Below are 21,453 nucleotides of genomic sequence, written 5' to 3'. Positions count from 1 at the left end.
TTTTTTAATTTCGATTTTTTTTTAAAAACTGAGTACGTAGGCAACTGTCAATCATAATATCGGCCAGTAGCATAATATTAATCTGTTATAGAAAAAAACCTTTAAACATGTCGCCATCATTAACGCTTGGAAATAATATTACAGTATATTTTTGGGCTAGCCCACAGCCATGTACAAACGGTGTACCTATCTGTGTGTTTACTGCTTACATTTACATATAGAGATAAAAATTACAAACATTTCACTGACAAATATCTACTATAATACTCACTATACAGTTTAGCTACGCGCAACACTTATAATATTATTATGTAGTAATATAATTATAACGCTTCCCCCCCCCCCCACCCGTTTGACCGTGAGTTAAGTAACCCAGTTTTTGACTATATATATATCCACATAGGTATTTAATATTGTTCGTGTGTATTGGCATCCGCGTTACAAAAGATTTCATAATCTTACAAAACTCAAAAAAAAAAATCCCCTTTCACTATGATATATATTATATATTATACAAGTACAGCGGCGGCAGCAACAGTCGTGCTGGGCCATAGCACAATAACATGTGATACCACTATAATATTATACTACTTAGAATTTAAACGGCGGCAATCGAACGTAGCTGGTATATCGTACCTACGGTTTTTTGTTAGTTTTAGTAATTATCATTAAACGTTTTTTTATTGGCGACGGCTTGCGGTATTATATTATGTGAAAACGCCAAATCGTTTGACCTTGACGACAAACAATTTTTTAAAAAAAAAACTTCAGCTGCGCTTTGGCTGGCGTCCCGTCCCCGGCGACTTATCGATTTCCGTGACCGTGATACCGTTTTGCAGTCTGATTAGTGATAACCAGATACCGCCGACGCTGTAACATAATATAATATGACCTCTCGGCGGTTATTGTGTTTTGTTGTTAAAAAACACACAAACAAAAGCCCATTGCCGTTGCGTGTAATCGCACTCGGTTAGCAGTTTCACGAATTGTGCAAAAAAACGTCAGCCGCCGTCAGCGTTGGCTCGGCGCGCTTGCTCTGCGACGATGGCACTGTGTCAAAGCAGCAGCTGCTGCCAATGATATTGTCATAATAATAATTGTAATAAAACCAAATAACCGAAAACAACAACTACAACAGCAGCAGCGAACTATGGTAGGTACACCGTCGTGCGGCTAAAGTCGAAAAGTGTACCCATATTAGAGCAGGCCTGGAAGACAACCCGGACGCGGTACGCAACAATGGATTCGTTTCTGGACCTGTTCGATCCGGGCTCGAGCGCGCTGGCCAGCTGCGACATATGGCCGGAGGACGATGCGTTCGCCACGCAACTGCCGCCGGAGCCGCAGATGGGCAACGTAGAGTACAAGCTCAAGCTGACGAATCCGTCGAAATTGCGTTTCGAACATCTAGTTACACAGGTAATAGTACTAGGATTTTCGATCGAGTCGTGTATTAATCAATAACGATTTTGTCTTCTCCCGAGTTGTTATAACTTATGTATTGTACTCTAGATGAAATGGAGGCTCAGAGAAGGTCACGGTGAGGCCATCTATGAAATCGGAGTCGAAGACACGGGCATGTTAACTGGCCTGTCGGTCGACGACATGCAGTCTAGTCTGTTAACACTCGACCAGATGGCTAACAGACTCGGAGCCACTACGTCCGTGTTACGCGAAAGAGAAGTCGGCAAAGACAAAATGGTAGCCGAAGTTTTAGTCAGAAAGGTTTGTTTTCAAACGTGTAACTTTTATAATAAAGTTTTGATAACTAACATAAAAAAAATATTAATTCAGAACTTCTTAAAAATGTTCAGTATATTACGGTTTTTTTAATTTTTACTTTGTTACATAATGTTTAAAAACTAGATAGATTTCATACTTTTTTTTAACTAAATAAAGTACAATGTAAATGTCAGATTAAATTTAACAAATAAATAGCTAAGTTGTCAAAATTAAGTGTATTTTAGGTACAAATTACATTATTACCATTTTATTATTAAGAATTTATTTCTATATATTTTTTACCAAAAAAAAAAATTACTTTTGTAAATTTTTTTATATTTATGTGTATACACTACATGAAGGTCAAGTTTAAAGTCAAGTCATCAGAAATAAACAAAGGAAATTATTTGCTTAGTCGACTAATGTCAAACTGAAATTGTTATACGAGTAGGTAGCAATAACAGCTGATATCGAGTAAAAGAGTCGTGTATAAACGATAAACACATAATCATATTACATCATCTAAACAATTTTCACTTCATGATGATATGATAGTAATTGATTAATTTTGTAATTTAAGCTTACAGCGGTTAATTAATAATTTTCACTTACTAGTTTCACACCATTTTTAAAAAAAAATGTATATCATTTGTTTTACTGAAATCATTAAATAATAATTATAAAACATGTTAGAGTTTTTAAAATATTAATATTGATTTTTTTTTTTTTTTAAGGTACCAGATGATCAGGAATGTATAGAAGTAATGGTTGCCGTGTTGGGCGGAGCGGACGCTGGAAAATCAACGCTGCTTGGCGTTTTGGCTCATGGAGAGTTTGATAATGGACGAGGTAGCGCACGGTTAAATGTTCTTAGACATTTACACGAACTTCGATCTGGTCGAACGTCTTCAATATCACATGAAATATTAGGATTTGACATCGAAGTATGTTACTGTTGTTATAATTTTATACAGTATGAAAGTAAAAATTGCTACTCTTATTCAGTGAATGATAAATTGTGATACTACAATTTTAGTAATGGTAATAGCTAATAATGTAATAATATGATTCCATGGTTCGAAATAGATTATTTAAAATAAGTAAAAGTAGAGAAATATAATATTAAAATGGTATTAGCTTTATCGGAATTAAGAATAGGCCTTCGGAAACACAATTGACCCTATTTTTTTTAGAGCTGTCAATTTTCTATAATCAGAAATGTTGTACAAATAAAGTTGTTTAAAAACAATGCTAAAAAAAATCTAAAATAGGGAAAATTCAAATTTTTTGAAAGTATTGATTTTTAAAAACATTTCCAAAATAGGTTTTTGTAAGTGTCTATAATATGAGTTCATATTTAAGTTACCTTTTTATTGTGTTGATAACAATAGCGTTATTTACTGACATGTTCAATATTTATTTCCAGGGTGAAGTTATTAACTATCAGAAAGCGCGTACCGCCGAAGAAATACGTGATCGCTCGTCAAAGCTTGTCACGTTTCTTGATCTGGCAGGGCACAAGAAATATTTGAAAACCACAGTTGCCGGCCTCAGCGGCTATTGTCCACACCAAGTCATGCTAGTCGTCAGTAGTCCCGCCGTGTCTTCTTCTAGCGCTACTCCTTTGGACATGACCAAAGAACATATGGATTTAGCCCTGGCGCTAAGGCTGCCGTTCTGCATTGTCGTCACCAAAACAGACATTACGCCGGCAGATAACACGTTAAGTTGGCTAGAGTCTATATTGAAGTCTGTCGGTAGCCGTAAAGTAAGCGTTTTTTTTAAAATTTTTATTAAATTATGATATAATAATAAATCTTGTTCGTCAATAGGTTCCTTTGGTAGTCCAAACAGATGATGACGTCATCACGGCTAACGCAGCTCAGCAAACGCAAAACGTCGTACCAATATTCACAGTGTCCAGCGTGACCGGCAAAGGTCTGGATTTGTTAACTAGGTTTTTGTACGTTCTACCGCCGAGTATTAGCATCAAAGAAAAAGAACGTTTGGAACAGGTCACAATTTTTATAACACGGTTCTGAGAATAAAATGACATATTTTTACTAATATTTTAATTGTCGGTGTAGGAGTGTTGTCAGTTTCAAATTGACGAAATTTTCAAAGTGCCCGACATCGGCACTATTGTCGGGGGCGTTCTCACACAGGGAGTTATTAATATTGGTACAGAACTAGTCGTAGGTATTTAGAACAAATTTTTATTTATGACACGCTTGTTTTGTAATTTTGTTTTAAATTTAACCATTTTCATCCGATTTAATTGCAAAGGTCCGTTCAACAATGGAAAATTTGCACCCGTCACTGTACAATCGATCCACAGAAATAAAGCGCCTTGTAGAGTAGTCAAGGCTACTCAGAGTGCATCGCTAAGTCTGGAACAGTCCGTGCCTGGCTTGCGCAATGGAATGGTGCTATTAGGATCGGGCGTAAATCATCAAGCGTGCATGTTTTTCCAAGTAATATTTATTACACAACTGTTTGTTGCAATTTTTTCAAACTAATAATTATTTGTTTTGTTAATTTAATGTTTTTTGTGTAGGCCAGAATCGTTGTACTGTACCACGCCACGTCCATTCACAACGGTTTCCAGACGACAGTTCACATAGGAAATATAAGGCAAACCGCCGCCATCGTAGCGATCATGGAGTGCGACAAACGGGGAATGCACACCAACGACACTGCGTCGGTAATATTCAAATTCGCTCGCCATCCGGAATACGTTACTGAAGGGATGAGGCTGTTGTTCCGAGAAGGACAAACCAAAGGCATTGGCAGAGTCACCCAAGTGTTTGCCGTACAAGTGGAAGCGGCATAAACTAGAAATTTTATTTTTAAAATTGAACGATATAAATTTTATAGTGTAACGTTTAAAAAAGTATGGTTGTTACTTTATTTTGGCTGTTAAAGTTGTGGCCAGGTTTTACGGGGGCGCATTATTTGTCGAACACGGCTAAATTTGATTTCAACTGTATAATATGACTTGTTAGTTATTGTAAAAGTGCTAAGTACAATGTATAAAATTAAAGGAAAATTGAACATTAACATAAATAATACAGTCTTATACTTTAGTGAACCAAAACGATACTCGTTGTATACTTTTAAAAAATGGAGAAGAAATCACGTGTCAAATGATTTGCATTTGTCATTTTTGTAGTTTTATTTCTAATCAAACTATTTGTTAGGTAGTTAAGTTTGATTCGAAAATTTGCAACATTAAGTACAGTTCTAAAACCAGACCAAACTCCAGTACCAAATTTCAGTTCAGTTCAATTTTACTTCAAACAGTTTGTTACGTCACTGTTTCTAAAAATTAAAACATAATATGCAAGACATGAAGGTGTTTTTTTTAACTTACTTTGGTAATACTTACCAACATAATGTACTTACCAACCTGGGCATTTTTTATTTAAATAAATAATTATATAAAAAAGTAATGTATCATTTAAAACAAATATATGTGTAGAGCATCAAATAATTTATATTTTGAAATAAACATTTATTCACTGCATCAAATACATTTTAAGTGGTAATTATTTTTAATTGTTTGTTTTTTATAGTTTTAAATCACGAACTATGATTATCTAGATACTAACTAGTATCTAGTTTGTGTTTTAAATAATATTTTATTTAGACACATTTTTATTTGACTATCAAATAACCTGATAAACTTATTTGATTTTATTATTTTAGTCATTTTTTTTTCTTCTAAAAACATTACTTAAAAGTTTACATAAAAATATATTTAAACAATTTTTTATTCGTTATTTAAATTCATTTAACAAAAAATATATTATTTTTATAATATGAAATTACTTAAATAATGCCCAGGTTTACTTTGTAATTTTATTTAACAATTTAAAATAGAGACCTTGAACTCAAATATTTGTTTAAGTACAAATCCTACATTGATACTAACGTGTGCAAAAAATTATGTCGTATATTGCGTAATATGTTGGAATTTATTCCAGCCAAACCTTTAATTTCGATTTTTATACGATTTTAAACGAATTATTTAAATTATGTTTTAGGCATTAATAATTTTTTTAAGAAAAATGTTTATTTGATTGTTTTAAATATTTTGTTATTTATATTGGCTATTTTTAAATTATTACGTAAAATTATTGTTTTAAGATAATAAATAATAGATAAATTGACGGACGAGGGGAAGGGAATCACTGCGTCAAAATAAAAATTATAAACTATATACCGGATCTGAGGCCCACAAATTTCTGGCTACGTTACTTGATATTGGAGATTATGAACTCAAACAATATGTCCTATAATAAATATGTATCGTCTGCACCATAAATGGTGATCAACTGGTGTATGATTAAAATATATTTCAGATAAACGAATTTGACTAGAGATTATTAAGTTGATTATGTGTTATATGGCTACAGTGAACTACCTTTTAGTCTAATTTTCAGACCATAAGTTTCTGAATACGCTCAAAAAAATTATATACTAAGCTGAACTTTTTTTTGTTTTACAGGCGTCATTTTAAGACCTTATAGTTGGAAATTAGTCAGAAGGTAGGACTCATGTTTATCTATAATGTATCGAATAGAGGAAAAAATCAGGACTAAAATTATTTTTTAATTTGCCGAAAAAATGGGTTTTTGGCCGATTTTGTGAAGTACGTTATAACTTCGAAAAAAAATTATCAATTTAAGTCAATGTTTTTATAGACACCTATTAAAGTGACCTTATTTAGTTTTTGTGCGTTTTTAGTTTATTTAATTTTAATTTTTTTTAACGAAGATTTTTTTGGCCGGGTAACCGCTGATCTAATTTTTTCATGTAGGTAGTTGTTTATAAAGATTAAAAAATCTATAGACAAAATTCGTTTATAAAAACAAATTTAATTCAATTATTTATCTACAATGTGGCGATGTACAAAAGTCTTAATGAAGTCTTCATAACATTTTCAAGGCATCGATCGTGGCGCGATTTCGAAAATAATTTTTAAATTCTTATACTTTATAGTAGTAAGTGTAATCTTTTCTGCGTCAAAACACTGAAATTATCAATTTTCTAAAAACTATTTTAAAGTTGTGCCACGATCAGTGCCTTGAAATTTTTCGAAACTTAAATCAGAGTATTCTTAGGAACAGTACGTTTAATGTAGAATCAGCTGTTTTCGACCAAAACTACGCAGGTGTAGAGGCGCCTTAACTTAAAAACTTGAAAAATGTGTGATGCCAACAGTTATTTGCCTTTTGTCTACATTATAAAACGATACAAATCGTATCGTCGGCTTTTGTACAACACAGCAATTCTAACTAAAATTAAAATGTTAGATGCATACATGAAAAAACAGATTAAAATATTAGGGTCGTTATTTATGTAGGTATAGGTAAAAACCACTTTCAAATAAACACACTTTGACGCGTATTTGTAGACATAATATTAATTTCCAATAATGAGCTTAAAATAGTATTTTTAAGTATTAGGGTGGATACGATTAGGGTTGAACGTCTGTCTATAATATTTTACAAAATAATGAATATTCCATTGAAATATGGTACTAATTTTATTATTTACAAATAAGTAATAAAACGTCGTAATTTTAAGTTGAAAAATATGTACATTTTTTGGACGTTACTCCTCGATTTTGATGGTAAAGGGATGAACTGTACCTAGACATATGTAAACTGAAGAAATCGGTTCAGCGAGTTAAAAGATATCGTGGGTCTAGACAAAAAAATAAAATCCACATCAAAACTAGTAAACTTAAGTTTTGTATCAATAATCAATTAATAAATAGGAAAGGTAGTATGGTGATTATTGATATATTCTAATTAATTTGTATGTAAGATAGTAAGTATTAGTTAAAATTATTTTTAACAACATATTTCATATAATAATGTATATATATATATATATATATATATATATGGGGCATTCTGAGTCAAACCACGCGGTCATCGGCCTGACCTCCTTGAATTTTGTTGAAATTTTTATCACTATTTTTTGCCCCAAAAATAGAGGTTTTTTAAGTTATTTTTTAAAAAAAATAAATTTCGACCAGTTTTAAATTTTTATCATAAAATCAGAGACTCAAACTAAATCTTTTCGTCTAATAACAGGAGTGGGCCGAGATTTATTTCTATTTTTTTTAATAAAGACATTTTTTTCTTTCAAGATCTGAAAAAAAATTAATTTCAGTTTTATTTAAAAAAAATATAACATGTCTTGATAAATTATGATTTTTTGCATATTTTGGGAGTAAAAGGGGCGAAAATGTTCCTTACGAATAAAATTAAAAATAATACAGGGGCGTAGTGTGGACGTAGTGTGCCACGCGGCATCTGAGGTTAAGCTGTGTCCCTTACTGCTTGATCCAGGATGGGTGCCCACCCGGAAAATTTTTCATTATTAAAAAAAAAATAATCTCGGCCCACTCCCGTTATTAGACGAATAGATTTGATTTAAGTTTCTGATTTTATGATAAAAATATCAGGAATCCTATGGTCGAAACCTATTTTTTTTGAAAATTAACTAAAAAAACCTCTATTTTTGGGGCAAAAATTAGTGATAAAAATTTCAAAAAAATAAGTCTTATATTAAACCAAAAGAAGTTTAAAAAAATAATGTTAAAAAAATTTGAGGTCAGGCCGATGATTTGACTCAGAATGCCCCATATATATATAACTTGTTTTCTGTAAAATAAGTGGTTTTTTAAAACGTATTAGGTTTTGTCGTATTATTTATGTTATGCTTAGAAATTTTGATATTACGGTTTTACAGAAGTAATATTTTTCCAACATAAAATATCAATTCACGAAAATTATGTTTAGTTAATAAACAAACTTGAAAAAGTTATCAGTGGTAATTTTTGTAAATATTATGGTGCGGATCATAAAAACATATAATTAATATGTTAATAAATAATATTAATTATTAATTAGTAGGTATTGGTTTCTCAATGATGTACTTAATTTTAGTTATTCATTTTGTATCTGTGTACACATTAACTACCAACTTAGAATTTTACAGTAGCATTGTTTACCAATGTAAATTAAAATACCTAAATATGATAAAGAATTCCACAGCCAAATTCAACACGATAGGGTATTTCTATTAAATTAAGTGAATTGTAACAAAACATTTTAAAATATATTTTTTTCTTGTAGATAATACGCTTTTGTACATAATACGATGCGTATAACCGTGTTTTTTTGTTTCTTTATTTGTTCTTGACAATTGACTATATATCTAGTAGTACTTTATACCTACTTAAAAACACTTTAACACAAGTAAAGTCTATTGTAAATGGGGTGAACTTCTATGTTCCTCTTTTTATGACAGTAAACTGTTTTTTTTTTTAGCAAGTTGAAACATAAAACTTTGTTTTTTTTTAAATAACAGAAAAGTTCAGCAATGGTGGGAATATTAAAATAAATGTTAAGATGCATTATATTTGGTATTCATTTTATTACTGTAATCATGTTTTTTTTTGTTAAAACAAAAAACAAATTTGCCGTATTGACTATTACACATGTGGTTAACCTAACCGTACCAGGCAAAGGCCAAAGCATTAAGGTTAAATCATGAGCATAAAGAATATAAATAGTAAATAATCAAAATTAATTATTGTATTGTATATTTATATTTGTTATAACTCATAATGTTAAACAATTGACTCTATTTACCGCATTTTATAATAAAGAATTTTAAAAAATAGGAGGAAGCAGAAGTAAAAATAAATTGTTGGAATAGATTAGACGATAAAATACAAATTTACTTATTCGGTGAATATTCTTTTTATTGGTAGATAGGTATATGTAATAGACATAATATAATATAATTTATATGATAGGCAACAAAATATATGTTATTTGAAATACATTGTTATAAGAAAAATCTGAAGGTTGAAACGCGATTATGATAAACAAAGATAAACATTTTACAATATACACATATTAGTAAGCATATGAATTTTGAGAATGTGACACGGATCTTGGATACCGCAGTTTTGTTTGTAAATTTAACTGTCGTTAGGGGGGGGGGGGGTTAGTTCTTAGCTAAATAATTGTGATTTTAAAATATCAAACTGTTTTATGTAAAATAATCGGTTATAAAATTTTTTAATTATAATAGTTAAACATTTTCAGCATTAATTTAGTCATTTGAAAAACGAATGATAAAATTACATATTGAATTATACTATTATGGTTGTGGTGCTGGTGGTGCTGGTGGTGGGGTGGGGGTGGTGGTAGTTGTGCGGGTGGGGGTAGTGGTGGTGGTTGTCTTGGATTTTGTCGTGTTCTGGAAATTACTGAAGCTAGTTGTACTGAAAAATCAAAAAAAAATTATTTTAGTATTTTATTTTATCCTAGTGCATCACGTCTAAATTATTTTGATCCAAAACCATTTAATTTTCTTATAGCCACATGTAATAACCTTAAAATAATATTATAACTGGATATGCAAAATTATACAATATGTTCATGAACATGGCAAACGTATTCTTATTTTCCACAATTTAAGGCATTTGTAGCATTTTATTTATACTTTAAGCTTTATTGTAAATAATTTTAAAACTGCTAGTAAATTTGCAAAGCCTATAAACCGATATTATCAATTAACTTACTACATCCGCTTGTATCTGAAATATTGACAAAAAAAATTACTTTAATGTTTCTTTTTATCCTTATGTATAAATTATATTTTTTAATTTTAATAAAAAACCTTTTATTACTATAGCCACATGTATTATTCTCAAAATAATATTGTAGCTGGATATACAAAATTATAAAATATGTTTATGAACTTGGCAAACGTATTCTTATTTTCCACAGTTTAAGGCATTTGTAGAATTTTATACACATTTTAAGCTTTATTGAAAACAATTGACAACTTCTAGTATATATTTTGTAAAGCACATGATATACTGATATTATCCATTAACTTACCAACTCCCGGGTGACCTAAAATATTGAAAAAAAAAAATTACTTAAATTTTTTTTTATCCTAAATTATATATTTTAAATTTTAATCCAAAAGCGTTTAGTTTTATTACAGCCATATACATGTTTCACGTATAAGTTATATATAAAATAGATGTCTAGATGTCTTATAATTTATACGTACCTATCTTTAGTAATAGATATGATAATAACTAACATGGTTGTTATAATCAGAATTACACTTTTGAAATTCATATTGTTAAAAAATATCTTAAAAATGTACTTAGTAATATCTTAGTATCTGAGCGCACGGCAGTGCTCCGGCCAAGTTCTAGCAATGCCAGTGTATCTTTACACGAACCAATTCACCCGGTATTTCTAACTCTCATATCTCTGCTACTCCTTAAGATGGGCTTTTAAAATTTGAAACCTAAACTAAGCTTAAATAGTTTAGGACACTGTCTAAAATTGCGGCCTTAATATTTAGCCGTTTTAAAATGGGAGAATTTCAAAATTTGCTTTTTTGTTACTGACTCACTCGTCATCAAAATTATAAGACACTTCCCGTATAGGTAGAAACGCGAACAAAGGTGGGTCTTATAGTGTAAGCAAAGGGAAAAAATCTGAAAATTGCAATTTTCTCAAAATTTATGCGTTAGGTGGGCATTGATGACCTTCGCCGCGCTACAGCCGGTTCAGGGCGCTGTTGATGTACAAACGATGATATTGGCTACTTGTATGAATATAGCTTAATTCTAGCTTCACTAATTTATTAATTGAATTACACTATATTAATTATGACTAATTTAATAATTACTATCGTGGTTTATTAATAAATGATTAATAGTGGCTACTTGTATAGATTCTAACTTCACTACAAATCTACAAATGATATGAATACACATATGTACATACATATGAATGTATATATGTCTACGTAGTTGTAAAAACAAGAGAAAATCTACGACGTACAATATACATTGAAAGCCTCGTAAAAAAAAAACCTCGCCCACGATACCGAAGCCTGCAAAAAGGAATGATATCCCCAACAAAAACCTGACGGTGAAAAAAGGCCAAGGCCCGAGTTACAGACCTCTCCCAAAAATGTCAGCCATGACAAAAAAGTTTGTTGTCATATTAAAAATATATTATTCATATTAAAATCTTGCAATTATTATAAAAAAAACTTTTTTTTAATTACAAAAATAGAGTACATTTTTTTTTTTACATTTGTATACTAATTGTTTTTTATGTACCTGTATACGCCGACATTATAATGAAAAATACGGATATTGCAATCAAAATAGTTTTAAATTTCATTTTTTTTAAGAAATTACACTCAACTAGTATCTTAAAATGTACGAATTTTGAAATGCAAAATGAAAATTGAACTTTTTGATTTCAAGTTAAAGTCAAACTCCAAAAATGTTAAATACTAGAGCAACAGTGCAATTGCTTACCTTATATATACGGAGATATGTGCTGCACAAAATTGTATATCTCATTTGGTAGGTGAAGGGAGTGTACATTGTTTATTGTTAATATATTATTATTGTGTATGCAGTATGTGTTTTACATTTTGTGTACTATTGTTATAAATATGGTTATAAATGTTTAATAAAACGTATTTAAAACCACAAAATTAATACAGCCAAACTATACCGTTTTTATAGCAACTTATTTATTTAAGTATCACATCAAAATGAATAATATATTATGAGTAATGTTAAGTTTTTCACTCTAGCGGTGTAAAATATGTAGGTCACTCCGTAACAGTTAGATTACAAGTATACAACTCAATCAGTATTATAAAGGACTAGGAATGATTATTAAATACAATGGCCGAAATAAATCAATTTTTGATATTGCCGTGTTTTTTATATATATTTAAGTATACACACGTAGGTTAAAAAACATGTTTTTGTGCTTTGTTATTGGTTTTTATATAAAATGTGTATTCGCTAAAATATTTGTAAAAATATGGTATTACTCGCGATTGAACTAAAACGTTCAATAACGTAAATAATTAAACAAGATATGGCCAAAAAACTTGTTTTCCATAAAAAATAAAAATAAATAACTGCGCCTCAATAAGCTTTTTTTTTTGTCCCCAATATTATGTATCGGTAGGTAAGTCGATAAAATGACAAAACATTATACGAATTTATCGAATTGTATTTTTTAGTTTTTGTATGTACGTACAGATAATTTTTTCGAATACATAAGTAACAAAAATCCGTGTTGTTTATATCCCTTCATTTTGTTTGACGTTGTACAAATATCTAAAAATGGAATACTTCTTTAGCAGCCGAAAAAAATATACTAGGGGTTATTGACTTGAGATTAAAATTATAAGTTTGTTTTGAAAAAGTTGTCAACTTCTGATTTATTATAACCTTTGTATTTTTATTATGAAAATTTATATCAATAAAATTACACACGAAAACAAAATAAAATTTACAATTTTCTACATTTTTTTTTTTTAGTATTTTTTTTAACTGTTGTCATATTTTGTTTTTCTTTTAACTTTTAATATTATGTACATCTTAAAGTTATTTTTCGTTGTTATAATAATTCTAAGTATATAATAAATTAGGATAATAGTATTTATAATAGATTAAGTTAGGTTCAGTTAATATAATAAGTTGTTTAAATAGTATTGTATAAAAATAAAAATTAGAAATTAGCAATCAAATTGTTATTAATCTTTTTCTTCGTCTGATTTTATTATTTAAAATAACGTTTTATACAAAAACATACTCAATTTAGTCTACTAATAGGTGATTTTTCGGAGTCTTGGAAGTATATAGGGGTTGTGCTTTAGGTAATGTATGTGCGTACTATTGAAAATTAAAAAAAATGCCTTTTTATACTAAAAAAGACACACTGGACTATTGCGGCCTGGTAAATTATTGATCAATAAATGTTGTATTTTATCATTGAATAATAACACACAGCTGTTTACAGCCGTGAGGCGAGCTGGTCAGATTTATTGTTACCGGGGTAATAATAAATATTAACGCATATAACAAAACCGTAATGGTATTTTGTACAATGTTGTATAAACTTTTGAGCGAAAACGTGAAAAATTTGTATCGGGTATCGTGTAATACATAATATAATAAAAAACGGCCGTCATATCCGTCGAGGAACGGATCCGTGTTTCTTAATTGGACCGTTTGGTGTTCGAATAACGCGACCCGGCGGCAACCGTCTGCTGCTTATTCTGCGGTTACCCTTCTCTGCCGCCTCGAGCAGTTCGAGTTTTTCGATTTTTTTCCTCGTCTTGGCCGACGGGCTGGTGATCAAGTGGTTAGCAAAAAATAACGACATCACTGATATCAGCGTACCGCAAAATACAATACCGATAATCTGCACCATGGTGAACCCTGTTGGGCATCCGGTCACAAAAAATGCATTATACTTAGTACAAGTCATATATATAATGTCCCGATAGCACCAGTATTCCACCGAGGATACACTTGCCACTACATATCCCAAACAGGAGATGTCCTCGCTCACTCCATACGCAAAACTATGATTCCGCTGAGACTGTTGTTAGTATCGAAGAAACAACACTACTCTTGTGGATTCCTTCCAGACTTCCTACACAGTGCCAGCATGTACTTTCACAATTTACACTTCTGTAAGTGTCCTCTTGGAACCTTGGTGCTATTTAGTGGGCGGTTTTAGTGTGGAAAGTCACCTTCGGGTTTTCTGAGTGTCAACGCTATGCTGACTTCTTCGGATCCGGACGAGTCAAGGATCTTGACGGCGCACGTCCAGTTTCCGTAATCGGACTCGTCCACGCCGTCAATGGTCAGTCCACAGTGGCCCGCCATCAAGCCCTGGCCTGAGTATGCGTATCGCCACGGTCTGCCGGCCGCGGTGGTGGATCGCTCGTCCACCGCGAAACCAACGAGCTGCGGCGTCAAGAAGCGGCAATACGCGATAGGCTGCCGCTCAACCGAGTAACATCCTAGCGTCACGTCGGCGCCTTCCGTTGCGTATAGTTCCGTCTGGTAGGCCGTGATTACCGACTCTGGAACAGTTTTGTCCGGCATTAGCGTGGTTTGTGAATAGCTACGTGCACGGACTGCGCTTGGTATAAGGAGTTATTAGGGAATTTTCGCACAACGTTTAGTGATGTATGGTATCGGCGTTAGCGGAGAACGCTATTATTCTTTAACACGTAGGCGTATATTGGAAAATGGACGTTAGCGTTTTATTAGCTAAGAGATACCATACATAGTTGTACGTTATACAAAAACTCCCTAATGAATTAATTTGTTTACCGGTTACGGTGACGTTGACCGACCCATATACTTCTAGTCTGTCGTTCCGCAATCCTAGGGCGCACAGCCAGGAGCCGGTATCGTACACAGACGCCTCCCAGACGGTGACGTAACACTGGCCGAACGAAAGGCCTTCGCCAACGTAACGATAACGACCGCGGTCGTGGTCGTTGGGCGGCGCGGTCACTGGGACGGCCGTGCCGTTAGGATGCCGCAACCAACAGTAGTCGAGCTCGGCCGGGACAGCGCACTCGACGGTAAACGCGTTGCCCCTGGGCACAGTTAATGGCTTTTTGATGGCGACGGCGAGCGCTGCGTTATTTTTATCTAGAAATATTAACGGCACATAGGTAAGGTTTAATAATAATCAGTCGTTACCCATGATCGTTTTTAAACGGCGGGATATTATTATTTCAATGTTCCGGTTTCTCACCCGTCGCTCGGTCGGTGGTCTTCACAGTTACAAATCCTCCGTAAACCCTATCGGTCATCGAGTTCATGCATTTCCAACGTCCCACTTCCACCGGCAAAACCGGCTTCGGGAACGAAACGCCGCAGTCTCCGTGGTCGGTGCCGTAGTAAGCGTATCTGGCCGTACCTCGGCCGTAGGCCAGCGACAGCGTTTCCGCGTCTTCCGGCAGGGACAACTTGCAGAACAGCGACCGGTTGCCGGCGGACGCACCACCGCCGGCACCTCGCACGTTGCAGAACACCCGCACTTCGGCAGGCGTGTCGTTCCAACCGACGTCCACGACAGCTCCCTCTGCGAACATGACACGTTGAACAATACAATCGATCAATTATATTAACTCTTCACTGCAATCTGCATGTAAGTGCAGATATATTGCAATCATTTGTTGATCATGGTTAATAGTAATTTTGTTATATGTCGGAAAAATAATTACTGAACTATAGATTTCCAAAACGATTTTTATCGATAGAATGCAGTAAACACATAAAAACGGCATATATATATATTTGTATTACAATATTAATCATTGCTAACTTTTTCATGAAAATAAAAAAATTCATGCAGTGAAGGAGTCGATTATTATTACTAATGTTGCGTTCACCTCGGTACGCTTGTAACTGCACCGAATACTGAACTTCGGCGGCCGACTCGGCCGTTACCGACCAGCACGTCCACGTGTTCACATGGTGAGATCCGACGGACTTGACTCGTTCCGTGCATTGGCCAAAGTGACGGGATACGTCGCCCGAAGGACTGGACATGCGGCAATGCAAAGCCGATGGAGGGCCACACGTTACGTTCTGCGCCGTACCGACCGGCACCTTCAAAACGATCTCTTTCGGCCATTTTTTGGCTAAAAAAACAAAACATTTTTTACAATAAATACGAAAATAATATAGGTACGCCTATCGCATAATGTGTGTACTTACAAATCTATATTATGTACACACATACATAGCGGCATGATTAACATAGGGGAAGATATGGAGATATATGTACCCCAAAGACATTTTCTCATGCATCATTGTTTGTACAATATATGTCTACAAAATAGTTATTGAAAGTTTCAGCACCATCAGCAAGCGATCATAGCCACATGCTGAAGGTTAAGCTGATAAAATTCTTAACTCACAGCTCTTACAAACTATCTACTCAAACATGCGTATACTCCTAAAAATATTATGTACGAGTATAATACCAGTTTCTATAATATACAACAACTATTGAACGTCAAGAGAACAATTTCACAAAAAAAAATGGACACTATACATTTTCAATAAGTTAATAAAAATGTGTTTTATCATTTAAGTATCGAATTTTTCCTTTGCTTTCCTTTTGGGAAAACCATAAGATCATTAATATGTCTTATAGAAGGCCATAAAACATAAAACTGATTTATAGATGTCCCGGGTGTAATATACACTGAAACTAACAAGGAATTTTGTCCATGAATACGGATGATTTTCAACTGATAAATTCATACTTTACATGAGACCATTATTTAGATGGACGACAGTGTTGGCTACTATAAAAACAAAAAGGTTAATGTCAACTATTATACATAAACTATTATATTACTATTAGTATTATGTATAAAAATATCCTTTTTTTTTGCTATTTAATTATTTTACTGTTTCTTCTCAAAAACTATTAATAATAACCGTTGGTCCATTTTAACTAATAAGCTTTTTACATTTTCAACGAGAAGTACTTAACGGCGTCTTCAGCGGGCTCTGATTTAATAGCATTTTCGAATTTTGCAGGGTCCGGAATTTCTAAAAATATAATATTTAATAATAATTAATATGGTAAAATATACAGCTCGAAATAAGCAAAAACAATTACTATTAAAGTATTTGTACGAATACTATGTCGTTTGCAAATCGTGTGTGCGATAGTTAATATTATTATCATTTTGCACGGTTTTTTTCACGGGCAACCCAAACGGCTCTCACGTTGTCGACCGTCGCGAATCACTAGAAGATTTAGACAATAAAAAAATCGTTTATACAATTTAATACACGGTATAAGTACCGCGACTCGTAAAATCTTTTTTTTTTTTGAGACTATTCAAAGGATACAAGCGTGCGTGTAGGTATACATTACACAACCAGTGTAAAAGTGCACCGCAGTGCGAGTTGGGGTGTATCATACCTCGTTATCGTTTGATCCCAGGCCAATGTATTACATTATCATAAAGGTTTTTTATGAGCCAAACAAACAAATATATATATATATATTTAAATCTGTGCGCACGCACCATCATCGTTCGAGACGTTCAAAAATAGGAAGAGCGAGTCAGACCGCCGAGGCCAAGATCATAAATAATGTTCCGCGACCAGCCTGTATAATATATCGATGGTGACACGGCAAAGGGGTCTAAGCGACATATTTCATAGGTTTCAGGATAGCCACTAAACGTTTTTTTGTGATTTTACTATTTTTTTTTTTTTTTATTTATATTACATAGATGAAAACGTTAAAAAATTGTTTACAACATTTTCAGTTATCTATTAAATTACGAAAAATACAATATTTAACCGTTTTCTAACCAATAGCATAAGCCTGGTTGCTTAAACCCAAAGTGTCGCTTAGACCCTTTTGCCGTGTCACATGTGATATAATATATACAGGGTGATTTTCTAAAGTCGTTCGCTCGATATCTTAGCTAATATTTCACAAACGTTCGTGTTTTTAAGCCTCTCTCGAGTAAATATTGAATCTTAAATGGTAACGTACGTACTTAATTGACTTTTTAGATTAACAATAATTTACTAAACATTTTTACTGGTCGAGAAACCCCCTGCGAGATTCATTCCCACATTTTCTTATAATATTTCCTTATTTTTAACGATATTGCGGTTGTCCTAATTATCTTAATGTAGTATTCATTCAACCCTTCATTTGACTGTGGTCCGTGCAATTAAAACGGACCGATTCTATTTTCTACAAAAATTATTGGCGAACGCCCAAAACGTCCAATTTGTCATCTTTTAATACACTAAAATGGGCAAATTATAAATAAACTTTAAGAGCCTATAGTATTTATAGATAAAAATGTATTACCTTTTATGTATTTAAAAATGCATAATAATAAGTTTTATAATTAATAACGAATGTAAAATTATTAAATAAGATCGTTAAACAAACAATAATTATTTGCAATTAAATAAAGAATTATAAAAAATGATGAGGATTTTTTCTCAAAATGAGTGCCAAATTCTACTTTAGACGACGATCAATAGCGATAACAGAAAGTCTGAGAAAGTCTATATCTTGAGGCAGAGAAGACTGTGTATTTTTAAATTGCAATCTCCTCTAATTACCTTTTGGGTTCACCAAAAACGAAATCCTCCTCCTTCTCCTCTGAAATGGATGACTGTAACATTTTTTATGTAAGTAGGTACTATTTGTTTTTAAAACTTTTGGAAATCTGTTTACATAAGAAGTCAAAACATAGTGCCGAGTTATATTTGTATACAAAAACATATTATTGTTGTCATCGTGTGTCCCTCCCATTCCCTCTTTGCCTTGCGGCCATGGCCCGATTGTCATGACCTCGTCTCACACAGCCAACGACAACAGCCGCACAACTTTATCCAACAATAATATTATTCTTATTTCCATTGTTGAGTATAATAATGCGAGGAATAGAACATTTTTGCTAAGCTTGGGATGCAACCCAACCTAACCGCGGGTATTGCTGTTATTAATGAACTTACATATTATTAAAAATACCGAAATGACCGTTGACGATCGTTAATATTTTTGAGAAAAACAAACTTATAAACAAGTATACGACTGTGCTTCGACGCTTTGTCGGACCGTAAGAATAAAAAAAAAAAAAAATAATAAAATCACACTGTTTGGCGTACACGAATTTCGACATCCAACGCCGAAAGCTTTTTACCAGCGAGTGGGAGTGAATTCTCACAGAAAGCAAAGGGATGAAAAAAAAAAACCATCCCTTTGGCACACCGTGTAATAGTTACCAGACCAAATCCTATTGATCAGAATTTATCCCGTACAATTACTATGTCTAGACTATATAATGTATTATAATCTATATAGTCTGTTAAAATGTACGCTAAGCTGAGGGCTTATGGACATTTTCCTTAGCATTAACATTTCGAGCGGTGTCATCGAAGCCAGGTTGGAATTCAAGTCGGCCGCATAGGCCGTCACAGAAATTGGAAACGCAACAGCAGCGTCGAGACTGAATAAAAATGAAAAATTAACCACCGGATATGTGCTTAAAACTAAAAAAAAAAAAAGGGGATCGTTGGACAATCATTCGATTCGAACAAATTAAAATGGTGATTAAACAACGTTGTTTTGCAGACTAATTTATAATATAAAATTGTCAAGAAAAACTTTGATCTCGATGGATTACTTTTGCTCAGTAGTTTAGTCATTAGTTTGTGACGGATGAAAGCAAAGTACAAGCTTTACAGCACGTTGATTGAGTTTCATTTTTTTTCCAGGCACAACGTTTTTTTTTTTTTTATGCTTTAATTATTTTCAGACAGCGCATCGTTCTGTTGCTGGATTTAATAGGCTTTTCAATTCCGACCGTATCAGCCAACAAGTCATTTCTCAAATAATTTAGTCAAAACTGACCGCAGCGTTAATTTGTTATGGTCCAAACGAATAAAATATAGTTTTTTTAAAAAAAAATAAACTGTGCCAAATCGTTAGCACATGACTTACTCAAAAACAAATTCTACTCATACGAGAAATTAAATAACGAGAAAAAACACAAGAATATAGGTTGCAGTTGTAAAATAACCAAAACAAATCTTTTATCAGGGTGAAAAGGTATATAAGTGTCCCAGTCCGGCCACATAAACTACTTTGTAAGGCTACTTTGATAAAGGGAATTATGTCCAAAATCGAATTTAAAGCTAAAATTGAATTGCGTGTAATTATAAGTATAGTACTTAGAACTTTTTATTGGTAATTCACTAACGATGTTTTTCTAAAAAAACAGTCATTCGCCTTTTAAGTACATAGCACTAAAAAATTGAATAGAAAAAAGTTTCTTGGTATTTTGAAAAGAAGAAAACTTAAATAGCGTGCACTCTCGAAGAGATTTTTTGCAAGTCAATATTTATGTTTAAAAATTGTTTTTTTTTTTTTGTAATTTATTGGCAAGTTTAAACCAAAAACTTATCATGAAAGTCAAAAAAACTTTTAAGGGGGACATATAATGATACGAATCTTAATCTTTCTGCATAATCATCGAAATAATAATTTCTCTAAAAGTGTCAAAATAAAATGAAAACGTACAGAAATGTCTTTAGGAATGTCAGGGGTTGGAACCTTTTTAGGGGTTGGAACATTTTAGGGGGGAAATAATGTGAGATCGACGAAATATTTTTTTTTTAAGGGAGAGAGCGGAATGTCAACTATTATACCCTTATTTATTAGTCATCACTCTTAAGACCAAGAAAGATCATATAAGTGGGAGTATTACCGATGCACGTGACTTCGTTGGTGGACTGTTCCCGTCGGCCGTCCACGGCGATCGCCTTGAGCGTCCAGTTGCCGGTGCCGGGCTTGACCAAGTTGTCGGCCCGCAGGCCGCACTGTCCCGACGCGTAACCGTCGCCCACGTACACGAGGCCGGTCCGGGCTCCAGCCGAGGCCGTCAGGGTGGCCTCTGTGCCGTCGGGCAACACCGCCGAACAACGGGCCAACGGTCCCAGTCGGGTCTGCCACTTCAGGTACAGCGTGTCGCCGTCGGTCAGCAACACGGATCGGCCGCATAAAACTGATCACAGTACAATAACATATCAATAACAACAATATTATAAGCGTAAAAGCCAACCGCGATTTAACAATAACGACAATATTCGTAATACCATTGATGTTATTTATTACCTTGGACGGAAAAGGTGGACAACAGAAATACGGCGAGCGCGGCCGTACGGTCCATTTGTCGCGAAACTGTAAGCGCGCACTACGGCCAGCGGCTGTAAACGTGGACACCCAACACTGGTGTCCCGCCGCCGCCGCTGCCGCCGTCGTCCCA

At 33.4% G+C, this 21,453-nt stretch overlaps 2 protein-coding genes across 2 annotated transcripts; one reads left to right on the top strand and one right to left on the bottom strand.

Moving 5' to 3' along the window:
* Nucleotides 1–429: 429 nt before the first annotated feature.
* On the top strand, nt 430–5,135 carry LOC126841375 (GTP-binding protein 2). The gene is made up of 8 exons (XM_050577819.1): nt 430–1,419; nt 1,513–1,725; nt 2,457–2,666; nt 3,149–3,490; nt 3,555–3,737; nt 3,810–3,921; nt 4,009–4,196; nt 4,280–5,135. The coding sequence occupies exons 1-8, from the start codon at nt 1,240–1,242 to the stop codon at nt 4,553–4,555; spliced, it is 1,704 nt and encodes a 567-aa protein (XP_050433776.1). The 5' UTR covers nt 430–1,239; the 3' UTR covers nt 4,556–5,135.
* Nucleotides 5,136–13,678: 8,543 nt separating this feature from the next.
* LOC126841405 (uncharacterized) lies at nt 13,679–21,422 on the bottom strand. The gene is made up of 7 exons (XM_050577868.1): nt 21,303–21,422; nt 20,896–21,192; nt 16,021–16,272; nt 15,381–15,710; nt 14,948–15,274; nt 14,359–14,694; nt 13,679–14,041 (listed from the first exon to the last, which is right to left on the bottom strand). Exons 1-7 carry the CDS (start codon nt 21,355–21,357, stop codon nt 13,788–13,790), a joined length of 1,851 nt encoding a protein of 616 aa, XP_050433825.1. The 5' UTR covers nt 21,358–21,422; the 3' UTR covers nt 13,679–13,787.
* Nucleotides 21,423–21,453: the final 31 nt, after the last annotated feature.

The sequence above is a fragment of the Adelges cooleyi genome, unplaced genomic scaffold (assembly GCF_023614345.1).
Source record: "Adelges cooleyi isolate 19-005CV unplaced genomic scaffold, UGA_ACOO_1.1 ACOO_flye_CR_arks_rails_tigmint_CR_PRNA_381, whole genome shotgun sequence".
NCBI lineage: Eukaryota > Metazoa > Arthropoda > Insecta > Hemiptera > Adelgidae > Adelges > Adelges cooleyi.
Note: the sequence above shows the minus strand (reverse complement) of the source record. Positions and strands in the feature narration are given on the sequence as shown.